General features: G+C 27.5%; 2 protein-coding genes across 2 annotated transcripts; both read left to right on the top strand.

The window, feature by feature from the left end:
- The first annotated feature begins 975 nt into the window (after positions 1–975).
- Positions 976–9,498, top strand: LOC113552578 (histidine-rich protein PFHRP-II-like). Its single transcript, XM_026955437.1, has 4 exons — positions 976–1,055; positions 1,566–1,954; positions 7,940–8,012; positions 9,100–9,498. Exons 1-4 carry the CDS (start codon positions 1,044–1,046, stop codon positions 9,496–9,498), a joined length of 873 nt encoding a protein of 290 aa, XP_026811238.1. The 5' UTR covers positions 976–1,043.
- A 4,354-nt stretch (positions 9,499–13,852) lies between these two features.
- Positions 13,853–15,437, top strand: LOC113554879 (cuticle protein 7-like). The gene is made up of 2 exons (XM_026958965.1): positions 13,853–13,990; positions 14,631–15,437. The coding sequence occupies exons 1-2, from the start codon at positions 13,979–13,981 to the stop codon at positions 15,150–15,152; spliced, it is 534 nt and encodes a 177-aa protein (XP_026814766.1). The 5' UTR covers positions 13,853–13,978; the 3' UTR covers positions 15,153–15,437.
- The last annotated feature ends 385 nt before the right edge of the window (positions 15,438–15,822 follow it).

The following is a 15,822-nucleotide window of genomic DNA, read 5'->3' as shown; positions in this document are numbered from 1 at the left end:
CTTGTATACATTCATGAAATTTTATTTGCTATTGAAATTACATTAAGTATCTAATAAAATTTGTTTACCTGTTTAATGTTGTGGATAATGCAAAGGTATTAGCAATTTAATCATTTCAAATTAAAATCACTTAAATAAATTATGTTTATTGATTTTCATTAATATACCTTCCAATTGATAGTAAATCGTATTATGTATGAAAATTATATGCTGTATCAGAAATGTTCTTTAAAAATAGTATTATTCTTCTTTAAAATAAAAATAACATTTTTTTAAACTTAAATAAAAAAAACAATTAGATTTTGTTTGAAAATTTAGCATTTTATTATATGACTTATGCATATGATAATTATGTAGCATAGCGTAATAATATGTATATTTAATCTATTAAAATATATTATTTAATAACATTCAATTTCATTAACGATCTAACAAGTGTAACAATATGTAGGTTTATACGATTGTACAAAAAAATATGATCCAAAAATTAGGCTATGTTGTAATATGAACTAAATTTGTAATTACATGATATAAGAGCCGGAGTCTTTTATGATAATATACATTATCAAATTACTTACACGTCTTTGTTATTGTGTATTATGTATTTTATATTAAGTCGTTAAAAATAAAAATTTATCGAGATTTTTCAGTTGAGTTAAATGCTCTAAATATTCTGAGTGACGTATTTATTTTTATTTTTTTATTACTAATAAAAATGCCACCGTATTTTTTTTTTTTTAGTAAATTTGCAAACTCGTGTAATTTAAATTACATCAAATATTAATTTAAACAATATAAAATAATTAATATTATATATAATATACGTACACAGAAAGATGAGTATTTCATGTTTTTTTTTAATTAGCTGATGTAACAGATCCAATCTTAATGTCCATCTTAGTTAATTTAAATGAATGTAAATAGTAGTATAGTAGGGATTTACAAAAAATATAAATACTTCAAACACATTTAAAATATTCATCAGTGTTCTTTTCATAACGTATGATAATACATTTTGGTCTACACTCACAAAAACTTTAAAAATGACTGCTAAGGTAAGACTTAATAAGTTAATAAAAACTATTTTTTTCTTTTAAATATATAAACATTTTTATTTCAGACAATTTTGATTTATTGTCTGTAACAATTAAAAATAACTTTTTGTAGGTACCTACTCGATGTATTATGGTTGTAACTGAGAAATAATCATTTCTAGATATTACCGTATATTTTAAAATCATAATATCATAATATTTTAGTTTAGTTTCAAAATAATTAGGCTATTCACAATTTTATTCATATAATATAATAATATAATCAGAATTTTGTGCACATATTATAATTTGAACATTCAGTAATAACAATTTAAAAATTCAACAAAATCCGATAGTGGTCACATAAAAATAATTTAAATACAGAGCTTATGTTGTGTTACCGACATATTTCTTTAGATTATCCGAAAAAAATTGTACGGTAATCGGGTCTCTTTGACCAAATCAAAGTATACAGTGCAATATACGAGTCGTCTGAATACTAAATCTAAAATATTTTCCGAAACATTACAGTTGATCGTGTTTGCCGCTCTGTTCGGGCACCTGGCCCTAGCCTATCCACCTACGATCTTTGAGCACAACAGTTACGAGCACCACGACGACGACCATTACGCCCACGCACCCACCCCGTATCACTTCGAATACGCCGTGAAAGACCCACACACCCACGACGTCAAGAGCCATCACGAGTCAAACGACGGTCACGGCAACGTCAAAGGTTCGTACAGTATCCTGGAAGCCGACGGTTCAACCAGGGTGGTCGAGTACACCGCCGACGCTAAACACGGTTTCAACGCCGAAGTGAAGAAAATTAAAGCACCAGCTCACTACCATAACTACGACGCCACCAGCTATTACGAACCAAACAATCTTCCATATAAACCGGCATCGAACTTTCAGTCATATTGATAAATAGAATGAAAAAGCCGATAAAAAATTCTACCAAATTTGTTACTTTATTTTTTTTTTTTGAGTGTATTGGTACATTCATTGTTAGCAACATTTAAGTTGAAACTATATTCAATTATAATAAAACACAATATTTTCTTTCCATATGAAATGTATTATTATTATTATTATTATTATTCTTTAATTACTCTTCCTTGCCAAATCCAAGTGATATGGAACTGAAATTCCACTGTTTTTCACGAATTTGATCAAATTAAATCACAAACATTGTGTATCGTTGTCTCAAAATAAAAATTAAATTTGTGTTTAAATCATTGACACGTTTTTATTGTTGAATATTTTTATTATTATTATTATTAATTAGGCTTTTATAATATTGATGGATCAGTAATTTATTTTTTTTGGATTAACAGTAATACTTACAACTAGTACCACGGATGAAATTTATTTTAATCCAAACTTAAAATTAGATACCAGAAAATCGGTTTAATTTGCACTTGTCCAATGATACCATAAAAAGTATAATGGTTGAGCTTATACCTTGTCCGAAAACTGTCATTTAGCGATGGCTAATATTAATGATTAATGGATGTTTTTTTGTATACATCAACTAATCCTTTTTCTTTAATATGAACTTCTATTGTATAATTTTGTTTAGAAACTTTGTTTTTACATATTGTTTTACAGATTTAATTATTGAGACATTTTTTATACAAATAACATTAGATGAGTTTCGCATTGTTTATGAATTATGTATGATATAATATAGAAATGTATTTTAATATCTTAAAAAATAAATAATTTTTAGTTAATTTTCTTTTAAAAAATATTTCCGACAGCCTGATATCTGTTGATATCACTAATTGTGAATCATATTTTAAACACTGTTCGAGTCCATCTTATTTTCCTTTATACTAATTACCATATTATTATGATATTGTTTAATTTACCATATTTTACTATATTATAATATAATTGATACGTATTACATTGAATATCACAGTAGAGTACCTATATAACATTATATTTTTATAATATTTTAACTTTTAACCTGAATAAATGTGCGACGTCTTGAACTGTAATTGACTTAGTGCAATCAATAGTTTAATAGTGTACATATTAATACATTTTTGGTAATAATAAGTAAGTTCGGTTATTCAAAATTTATAAAATCTTCCTGCTTGATCAATGATCAATGATACTATATTTTCTAACCAAAATATTGAAGTTTAAGTATTCTGACCGCAGTGTTTAAAAAATATTTGGACACTCACTTCATAAAATGTCATCGTTTGCCATCAAACCAATAGAAAACATAGTCCTGATAATTTCTTATCCATTTCGGTAATAATATCTTATAGGTATATTATGTCTATGAATAAAAAAACAACTATTTTAATGAAACTCTATTGGGCTTGTACATACAGTGTTGTGTATCTATATATTATTTTCATCATTATTGAAGGTATTGCCAATATTATTAATTTATGTAGTTTGCTCTTGTTGTACTCCTGTGCGTGCTGCTCGTTGATAATGAACTATAAAAACTGGTGTGCGTTTTAAATAAAATATCAGCGATTACCGGAAGGACGAAAACTCGTTTATTAAATAAGATTATAAGAACTTTGCTCCTCGATACCACTATTGTTGGTTTTTATATTATACTATCACGACATAGTTTATTATCCATTAATATACGTTACACGCTTCTATACCTTATACCTACCTACAAATATTATACGACTATCTATTTATCTTGCAGTTTTAAAAGTTACTCTTTTGCAAGCAATGAAGATTAGTTTTACAATCCTAACACATCATGAACTTCTTTTAATAATGAATCATATGAATTATACAAGAACAAGTTTAAGATACCAAATATAATATTATCGTATGTGGGTCCAGCACATCAGTATTACACGCAATTAACAATCACGCATACGATATATTATGTATACCTGGTTATACATAATATTATCTTCTTGACGCGTTGCATATAAAATATTGTATATCTTAATAAGACATTAGCATGTTACGTGATGGACTTTATTTACTGGTCTCATAACTATTATTATGTTAAATAAAAATTATAATAGTAAAAATATTGTTTTATTATTATTAATAGTAGCTCAATATTAGTTTTACCGTGGTAGTATGATATTTTTTTTAGGAAATAACTTGGACCTATAATACTACTATTTTACAAATAGAGTGACACAAAATGTTATTCTTTAATTAAATTATAAGTCGGGTAGTTCTAATTATCTTAAGCCATTTACAATCAAATAATTAATTTTAACCTATTATTCATGGATTAGTAAATTTGAAAATGTCAAGTAAAGGCTTCGTATCTAGTCTTCAATGAATTTCAAAGTTTATCAGCGGTCAGTCAGATTTTGTTTTCAATTGTTCACTCTATAATCCACCATTACAGCATATGAAACTTTATATTTTATAAAGCGCATATTGTCCATTTTCAATGTTAACACTTCCTTCACCTTTTAAGATATATTGTATTGAAATGGCTTTGTGTCATGTTAGTATACTATTATCTATAAATTGACAAGTATTATGTTACAAATTTTATTATTAAAATAAACTCACATTTGTATGCATATTTATATTATGTCCGTTTACTCATAATAAATAAATTATCAACTTAAAAAATTTAATTTAGTGGTTAAAAATAATAAAATTTTCTAAAAAAAAAAAAAATTTTTTCTCAAAACAATGTTTGATTTTGAATATTTTGATTTTCGTTTATTTATTTTTAACTAAAAAATAATATTACAATACTGGTTTACCCCGAGGCGAACAAAACTTGACGAGTGTCCGATACCCAGTCTATATAAATGGTATATACTTCATATTCTATTTTTATTTTAAATTGTACCTATTAATTTTTTTTTATGTATAATAAACATGTGCCTTTATATGTCCATTATTCTATTATAGTAATTTATTTTAAGGTCATTTTATCAAGTAACAATTCTTCATAAACATTTGTTATTTTTTAATTAATTTTTTATAAATAAATCGAGAATCTAATATCCATGTCATGAAAGATTGTTTTCTACTGAAGATGGCAACATTGACTCTGAAATACATGCATATAATTTATTTATATAAAAATTAAAGTTTTTTTTAAAATTGTGTCTTCTTTATTTTCAATTGAAAACTGTATTGAATAATATCTATTTTTTTTTTTATAAACATAAATTGTTGATCAATTTTCTTGTTATGAACATTATATCCACTATAATTTACAGTAATTACAGATAAAATAACATCTCAACCATTTTTTAAAAATCAATATATAATTTATTTTAAAACCACAGTTTAATAACTATTGTAATCAGACATACCTAAAAAAACATATGGTTTTGATTTAAATACTAATATTGATAATACATAGTGACTTACCTGAAATTTAAAGCATATCTTTATTTTATTATCGAAAATTAGATGAAATAATGCATAAAGATCTGAAACAGAATAAAACAAATAATAATTGTTAAATTGATTAATTTTTATAAATACATCTTATTTCCTACAACTTTTTATTATAAATAAATAGTATGTATTTTACAACAATCAATATTTATTTGTTCATTTCGCTTGATTTCTGTGATAAATTAATAAATATAATCTTAAATAGTATATACATTTCATTAAAAACACTTTAATAAGTAGGTACTATATTTTTCTACATTTCCAGGGTAGTAATTCCTATTAAAACAAAGTAAGCATATGATTTTAATTATACTTTTTAAAATAATTGCATTTGATAATTATCGTTACTTTTACCAGAGTAATATGAATACTGAAAATATTGAGTAATATGAAAGCTAATATAAATTATAGAGAAATCACAAGCTCTAAATAAAATGAAAGTACTGTAAAGCTAGATTGCATTTAATATTTTGAATGATAGTTTAAAATAAAGCTATACTTTTTATAACTAAAAACAAAACATAAAATTGTCTATTCTTTAGTTTATGGTATTTAAAAAAAATATTCTTATAAGTATTACAATTAAAATAGTTGATATTTATTATGCATTATAAACTCAACAGTTCCTGCACATTCAAGTTGTTTTAATTAAATTTTAATATTGATCAAAATCAAACGTATTAAGATAAAAAACTAAAAAACTACAATTCATATTTTATTATTATTGTCTCTTTTCATAAATACAACCAGTTTTAAAAACATTTTAGATTCTAAGTGGAATGATGAATTTATTGAATTTATAATTATGTGTTTTTAATTCCACTTCTTAGAAAAGTAAAATTACTTTCGTTTTCAACTTTAGGGATTCAAATTAAAACATATCTTGTAATTTTCAAAATAATGAATTAATGGTGGTATTTTTTTAAGGTGTGCCTGTGTAACACAAAACGAATGCGACTGTGATTACGAATATATAAATACTTGAAGTGTACACCAAATTATTATAATATAATGTTCTATTTTGACTTAATTTAACATATAAATAAACATTTTAAATTTGCAATTATTATTATAAATATTAATAAAAAAAATTGTATTTATTAAAAACCTTAAATAAATACTTATTTAATACAAGGTTCCTCGTAAATTATTAGTATAGCTACCAGTATATGAAAATATAAAAGATACATAATTTTTTTTTTTTTATTAGCATTCGAATTTTTTTGAATACACGATAATTTGCAAATAATTGTAGTTGAGAATTTATTGAAGTTACATTTAACTATAAGAATTGACAATTGATTAACAAATTTCAAAATGAATATCATAATATGGATAATTTAAATAAACAAATGCAATTATAACTAAATTTTTAAGAATTTAAATTTAATTTTTACAGAAGATGTAAGATAATATTATAATATAATTAATCAGTTAAAAAAAAAAATAATAATAAAATAATTTAATTTAATTTTGATTTATTATTTTATCTTACCATTTGTTGACGATGATTATAAAATCATTATTTCGTTTACGATTGAGACGTCTATACTATAGTTAGGGTTTTAATTTTAAAGTAAATTACAATAGAAAGAATTTTAGTGGTTGTAGAGCTTGGAATAATATTTGCCAAAATAGCACATGTTACTTACCAATGAATTTTATTGTATATTTCAAAATCGAACTTAAGTATCTACTGTAATAGTATAAATATAATTAAAATGACAATAAAACATATATTGGAGACTTAAACCATGTTAAGTGGGGCCCATTATATTTTTGAAGAATAAATAATAATAAATAAATAAAATAACTGATTAATTGCTTACAACTATTTTAAGTACCGAAAAAGGCAGTAAATTGGAATTACACTCTTTTACTGGTTTTTTATATTTTAGGATTATATATTAATATTATGTCAAGGCGATATGAATAATTATATTAAGTAAGTACCTGTTTATTTGTATTCCTCTCAATTTTAAATAGTTTTCCACACACGCGCGCGTGCGTACTTATGTACGAGTAGGTACATAGGTACATAAATATATTATAATTATATTAAAACTAATAATATACTGAATAAATAAGTGCACAATATCAACCCAAAAAACTATATTCTATTTTGTTAAAATCATAACGAGTTACATGTCTTTGAATATTTTACATTTTCACACGAATAATGTGATCGTAATATATGATTAATATTGAAATAATCATATGGATTATAATAATGTGATAGTATTTGTATAGGATAACATTAGGAAATAAAATAAAAATATTTTTTATTTTGTATTCTTTAATTAACACGATTGTGCTTATGACGCAATAAATCAAATTACCGTGAACTAATGTATTTTAAAAGTAACATTGTTCGTTTTCGTAAGATTATTTTTAATTCTTCCACGATCTAGTTATTCTTATATAATATAACCAAGTAAGCAATTGAATGGTAGGGACTTAAGAAAATCTAAATTATTTTTATATAAATACCGAAACATAAAAGTCACAATCGTCAGTTTTCTTAGACACATAAGTCTCCTGCAGAGTTCGTTCAAAACCAAGACTTTATCAAAAACAAACGAAAAAATGGCAGCTAAGGTAAGAATCACCACAACGTTACTTAGTGAATATTATATCGTAGCAACTAGTAGATAAACACAGAATTCGGATAATATTATAATGTATTATTCACCATTGATGTGCATAAACTTTTAGTAATTTAGTAGTTTTTCAAATAAAATGATATCTATGTTTTAACTACTATGTTTTTCCGATGTTTTTAGTAACGGTTCACATTCATATACTATCTTCTTTTTTCATTTTTTTATTCAATGCATTCCAACTATAAGTTTTTTTCAACTCTAACAGACTACTTAAATGAAAATCATTCAAATATTATATTTGTATTCGCAGACTGCAATGCGGCCAAATGTGGTTAATTTACCGCTTCCCAGTTTTGGGCCAAAAACTTATAAATGATTAAAGTTTTATATCCAAACTCTACATCTAAACCTAATTTAAAATGTTAAGTAACTTTTAAAATGTTATATTATTATATGAGCTCATGAAGGTAGCTATTGATAAGTTTAATGAATTTATATTAATTGAAACTTGTGAATTTCAAATTCTTAATACTTTAACAATAGTACTCATGGATAATACAATATACATATAATACATATATAGTATATTCCTATAGCTTTTATACTCGTTAAATTGTGATCAAAGAGTGAACAATTTACGATAATTATTATATTCAGTTATAAGTATGGTTTATGATAAATACTACTATTTTATCAACTCACTTTCTGTCAATTTTTTAGTTCAATTAATTTGAATAGTATTCTTTTTTATTTCAATAACTACCAATGTAATTGATCTTTTTCGTTTTTTAAAGTTATAATTCTTCATTTATCAGTGATGAGAATATCTCAACCTTAATTCCACTAACCACTTTGATGACTAGTACCTATGCTGAACTTAAATCTTAAATTAAAACTTATATCACACTTGTATACAATGCACGTTCTACGTATGTATTATTATCCATTACTGTAGGCTACATTCCTCCCACTCCAATTACATTTTATTCTGTAGAAATATAACCCAATTATACCTAACTAAACATAACCTAACACGAAATGCGTCCAATCCAAAATTCAAAAATATTTATGAAATATTGCAGTTGATCGTGTTTGTCGCCTTGTTCGGCCACCTGGCCCTAGCCTATCCACCTACGATCTTCGAGCACAACAGTTACGAGCACCACGACGACGACCATTACGCCCACGCACCCACCCCATATCACTTCGAGTACGCCGTGAAAGACCCACACACCCACGATGTCAAGAGCCATCACGAGTCGAACGACGGTCACGGCAACGTCAAAGGCTCATACAGCCTCCTGGAAGCCGACGGTTCTACCAGGGTGGTGGAGTACACTGCCGACGCCAAACACGGTTTCAACGCTGAAGTGAAGAAAATTGAAGCACCGGCTCACTACCATTACGATGCACCGCACTCCACCAGCTACCACGAGCCCATCCATCATCCGTACAAACCGTCTTCGCCATACCATTACTGATGATGCGACTGCCGCGGCATTGACTGCTGTCCACCGTCGTCTCGTGATCGTGCCGATATCGTTTCATGTATAATACTTTCATAATAACCTTTCTGTAAAATATACTTTTAATAAACCGTAGCTCAGCACTCTATAATGTTGTATTGTATAATATCGTCGACAAATACATTAAATCCATAGAATCATGCTTTCCATTATATGTCACTGTGCGGATTACATTTTATATTATTTTATTTTGAACAAATCCTCAGTGTTTTGGACAGTGATGGATGCCTGTCCAAATCCACTGGTCTTACAATATCATTCATTTATGTTTGCATTATAGCACTGATCAATTCGTTCTTTAATAGATGCGCGTCAAATCCTTCAATTTGGCTGGCACGTAATATAATATTTTCCGACAAAGTTGTTTATTTGTGTTCAACGTTCTGACAACAGAGTTCAAAGATATTTGAGTATTGTTGCATATTATGCAGTCAGCTCATATAAAATAATTTAAATATTTTATAATAATACTGAAAATAAATTAAATTGCACGTATTTCAATATACATCGTATATGTATACGTATATATTATATTTCAGGAGGACTCGATAATACATAGTAGTGAGTAGTCGTGTCTTCAAAACTATTGAATTAACCATTCATAATAAATAAATCCCATCAAACTGGTTTCTACCTACAATTTTAAATTTTAAAAAAAATGTATACAAAATATTATACAATATATTATTATATTCGCTAAAAATCTCACTTAAAAATAAACATCTAAAACTATAATTTTAATTTATAATATTTGCACAAATTTGACATATTTTAATATTTGTTGTAAATGGAATACTTATAATCATCACATGTACTACAAGAGCATCTTATATCAATACAAATTCAAATGTTTATATTTGGTTAACTGACTTGCGTAATGTGTTACACAGTTGCGTGGATTAGGTAAAAATACTACTTTTTCTTCATTTGTTGTATCCGAAAGAAATGGATAATTATTATGATTTAGCATGAATGTATAATTTAACAATAATATTAAATGTACATTCTATACACCTTAAACGTAGGTATATTAAATCTAAATATATATATCTAAATATATAACATAACAAAGATTACCCTCAAATTATCGATGAAATACTTATAACAAAAGTATAATTTTATAAGAACTAAAAATATTTGGACTATTTTTACAAAGGCTTATGGAATATATTAAACATCTATATCTTATCTATATTTAATAAATGTATATAAATATTATTTATACCTAGATCTTACAATTTTTGTTACGGGCTTTCCTGATTTTCTATAAATTATATTTTTAAAACGTAGTATTTGAAAATTATCACTATACTAAAGAACCGCAGTTAATTATTAATTTTTAAATAATTTATTATCTAAAGTAAAAATATTGATATTTATTTTGTTTCTTTAAAAATCTAAAATATACAGATGAATCATATAAATATTTTACAATAAGTACTTAAACTACCTATGTAATTATTTCTATCATATATGATAAAACTATATTTTAACGTAAATATAAACCCATAGGTAATATTAATAATATTATTAAAGTTACTATTAATTTGTCATTGTTTACCCAATACCAAAATACAAAATAATATGATAAAGTAGTGAAAGATAAAGTAAACGTATTATTATGTTATAATATTACCTAGGTCAAAAGTCAAGGAAACAGTGAAAAAAAGAATAACTATTTAAATTTAATATTACCTATCTTATATTTCTAGCTACATTGTATGCTACATATAACAAATTATGATATTTGATACCATTGACAGTTCGCCGCGTCTATAACGATTAAATAATAAGTGGTTTTTAAATAATCTATCAACATTTCTATTACTAAGTAGTATCAAGTTGATACAAAATTTAAAAGAAATTATGAGACATCATAATGTCCTATTATTTAAAACAACTTTAAAGATATATGTTTTATGTAAGCGCATCGTATTGTTGGAAAACCGGTTATTGATAATAATAAGTGTATTAATTTAAATACATCGATGCATGAATTAAAACAATATTATGTTTTAATTATCAATTTGAATATTTTACCAACCATTTATATTAATGGCGGAAGAACGTAACAATGATTTATTTAATTGATTATTAAGCATGAACTAAATAATAATATTTATTTAATTAAAGTATACAAAAATCTAATACCCACATAATATATTTAAATTAAACAAGGCGAACAGTATAAGAAGTCTATAGATGTTTAGCACTCGTCTCGCTTCGTTCACTTCGACATAGGTATTATAGTTGTAATAAATTATACTAGTAAATAACCACTGGATTTTAAAAATGATAATGACCAGAATTCAGTAAAACCATGGTTCTTTATCAATCTTCTCTAGATATTTTCAAAGGATATCACTTATCAGTCATGTTAACTCAAAAAAATTATATAGAAAATCAAAAATGACATTTCCAAGATCTTTTTATTTTTTTAACATGAAACGTAAAATTGTTTACGCGCTTTTTTTCACTAAATATACGTTCACCAAAAAAAAGGTAATACAAATAAATACAAAATACTTATCATTGTAAGACTAAAAAAATCCTCATTTTACCTAAATTTTAAAATATTATAATAGTTAGTACTTGAGTATTTTTTTTTTCACTTTATGTATTATGTTGTAATATTATCGTGCACTTAAAAAACGATTCTTAGAGATGCACCGTTTTTTCTAACATAATAAAGAGCACCTACGTAGTTTTTCAATATCATAAGTGATCACGATACTATAACACGTCTTTTTTCTATCGAATTTTTGTTGAATAGCTCAAACCACCGTCAAATACACAGTTGACATAAAATGCTACCAAACAAAATGTCACCATTATTGTTTCGATTATATTCCCAGATTCTGAACAAAGCAATAAGAAATGTGTTTGTTTTACAATATTATTTAAAAAGAAATGTAATTACATCTTTTTTAGGTACAAAAAAAAAATTGCGAACGTTTCATATTATACTATACTTTTAAACATCAGAAACTGAACCTGAATAATACTGTAAAATGGTCAATTTTTATTTAAATCGTTGAAAAATATTAATGAACTTTCGTAAAAGTCCAATTTAAACCAAGCTTTACTCAGAAGCGTTTTTTGACGTGACGATTTGTAAAATAATTTTAAATAAAAAGAGTTTACATTGGAAATTAAAATACAATATGGATATTAAAGTTGATTTTCACTAGTACAATGAACACGAATAAAAATATATAGGTGCGCACTAATTAGCTACGTAATTAGCGATCACATTCGTAATTGGGTAAACATCACTGCAACAATGTCTACATGTATTTCAAAATTGTATAACTCCCATATGCTCATACAAACATACAGCAGCACCGATATGTGCATACATAATTTATGCGTATAATATGTTATACGTTAAGAACGCATATAGTAGAAAATCCGGTCATTTTACATAACGCTAGTAGTCTTTCAAAAAATTTCTTAACTGGCCGGGATTTCTAATACAGTGTCCGACGAATGTAATAAGACAAGTACAGTAGTATTGGTATTTCTTTTTCAAATATTTCAGTATACATTATTGATTTTTATCGTTTTTATATTTTAATTGGGTGGTGCTTAAAATAAAATAACGTATAAATCAATCTTTAAACATATATTAACCAAATTAAAGTGTTGGGTTACAAATTACTAAAAATATGGTTTTTTTTTATTTACAAATTATATGCATTGTTGGTGATGCACAATTAATATATAATTGAATTTTGTTCAAAAGTATTGTTATATTTACATAGATAATAATACTATTTAATTAATATGGATAAAATAATAAAATGTATTATTATTGAAATGAAATTTAAATTTTATACATTGTCTATTTGTCCGTTTGTCGGTCATTATTTACATAGCCCGGGGATTTTTTGAATGCCCTATTTTCTATATCGACTGCAGTAGCACAATATGTATATATATATTATATTATCATGCTTACACGGGTACACGGTGACTGATAAAATGCTATTATTGTCAATACGTAATTTGTTTTATGAAAAATTGAATTTCATTATAATATTATACTCTTCGCTGTGGCTTATGTAAGGACAAGATACGCCAATCCAAAATGTTAAATAATTAATTCTGTATCACTGACAGTTACTGTTTTTGACCGCACGGACAAAAATTCAAGGTTGCTCTTTTTATCGTTCAACCAAACCCAATAGCCTTAGGTCAAATGTTTCCTCGGTTATGAGGTTGCCATAATAGCTAAATCATTATTCTCTAATGTAACCGGTTCGTTATACTATCGAAATCATTGGAAGGAGTTGATCGACTGGAAGGGATTAAAGTCATCTGAAACTTTTTGCATAAATAGAGTAAACTCCACAGTCACACTCACCAGTCATTCGTGATCGTTCGATTGTAATTTATTTATTCAAAATCTCAACAACAAAAAAACACCATTAAAATGGCCGCTAAGGTAAGTGTCTTAGTTTTTATTTATGATCGTAACGTAGGATTTGAGTTAGACCTAATGCACAGTCCAAGTAAAATTCAAAAAACTTTATTTTAATCTATATTAACAAGTATAAACTCATTCTCGACTAACGCAGTGTACGTTTCAACGGTATATTATTTCACTCGTGTTTTTGAAAATCATAAAAATAAATTCATTGAATTCTATGGGGTACTTTATCGAAACCGGCCGCCGACGTTTTCGAGCGTTAAACCACTCACACAGACACATATATATTAAAAACTATAGATTTCAAATATACTCGTTGTAAAGAAAAAATTGAAGTCTGCAACAGCCAAAATACGAGATAAGTTGGGAGGAACGATATTGCTTGTGAAATAATCGATATGTAGGTAGTATCATAAATATAAAATACTATAGTACTACAGCACTTATCGTTAAATAACTATCGTTCTAGACCAACCTATACAAATGGCACAACCTACTTGCGAGGTATCGGCGAGTTAGCTGTCTAGCTATTGTATTAATACGGTTACCTATATGTTATTATATACGCATACAATTCGTGTGCGGTATAATTATCGCGTTTAACTCTAACATAATAATATACCAACCTAACCGTCGTGATGTCGTTTTGTTACAGTTGATCATCTTCGCCGCATGCGTGGTCTCCGCCATCGCTCAATACCCCGCCCCAGCCTACAAGCCCGCTTACCCGGCCGCCGCCTACCCAGCACCGGCATACGCCGCACCCGCTTACGCCGCCCCGAAAGCCTACGCTCCGGAACCCGCATACCCACCCAAGCCATACAACTTCGAATACAGCGTCAACGACCCGTCCACATACGACGTGAAGAGCCAGTCCGAATACAGCGACGGCAACGGCAACGTCAAGGGATCGTACAGCCTCGTCGAAGCCGACGGATCCACCCGCGTCGTCGAATACACCGCTGACTCCTACGGATTCAACGCCGAAGTCAAGAAAATCGACGGTGGATACAAGGCCCCGTACAGCGCCCCGGCCTACAAAGCCGCCCCGGCCTACAAGCCCGCCTACCCAGCACCCGCTGCATACGCCGCACCCGCTTACCCAGCACCCGCCGCATACCCAGCACCCGCCTACTCCGCACCGGCCTACAAGCCAGCCCCGTACAAGGCCTACTAATTCGTTTTCATCCTTCTGACATGTATAAACTTTTTCTTCCGATCTTTTGAAGCCAAACACTAGTCGCCGGCAAACCGCTGCTGGTGCGCGTGCGCGGCTCTCGAGTCGTACATCGTCATCGTTATTATTATTGTTCTTTATTCCCCATAATGTATTGTAATAATATGTGATTATGTATAAACTCCCTTCCTTCTCTGTGCATCGTAAACAACATCTTACGATCAAATACCTGTATTTATTGTTGTGTAAATGTATAGTTTAATATATATTTACAAAACGTTATAATCGCACTGGTTTTTATTATTTTTTTTCACCTACTAAAAATTATACAAAAAAAAAAAAACACACTCTTATTGCCGATCGGTATAATTTCAACGAAGTCGCTATATCGTCGTCGAGTTCACTACACTCCGACGATAACGGTGGCGTAGTTTATTGAAAAACGTCGTTGATCGATGTACAATAACACTAAATATTATTGGCAAAAACAATCGAAATCAATGATTGATATTTAACAGTTAACATTTACACGTATATAGTATGACAAGGTACCGGTATATCGTGAATGCATAATAATAAAATCATATTACGCCATTACGGAATAATCGATTTGAGTATATTGTATTGTTTCAACGCCTAATATTTAATCATTCATACATTGTATGATTAT

The sequence above is a fragment of the Rhopalosiphum maidis genome, chromosome 2 (assembly GCF_003676215.2).
Source record: "Rhopalosiphum maidis isolate BTI-1 chromosome 2, ASM367621v3, whole genome shotgun sequence".
Classification (NCBI taxonomy): Eukaryota; Metazoa; Arthropoda; class Insecta; order Hemiptera; family Aphididae; genus Rhopalosiphum; species Rhopalosiphum maidis.
This window is presented reverse-complemented; position numbering and strand designations above follow the sequence as displayed.

Coding starts and splice junctions, on each gene's coding strand:
- LOC113552578 (XM_026955437.1), top strand. Junction 1,955..7,939: donor CCGGCATCGAACTTTCAGTC/ATATTGATAAAT, acceptor CAGTTTTCTTAG/ACACATAAGTCTCCTGCAGA. Junction 8,013..9,099: donor ACGAAAAAATGGCAGCTAAG/GTAAGAATCACC, acceptor GAAATATTGCAG/TTGATCGTGTTTGTCGCCTT.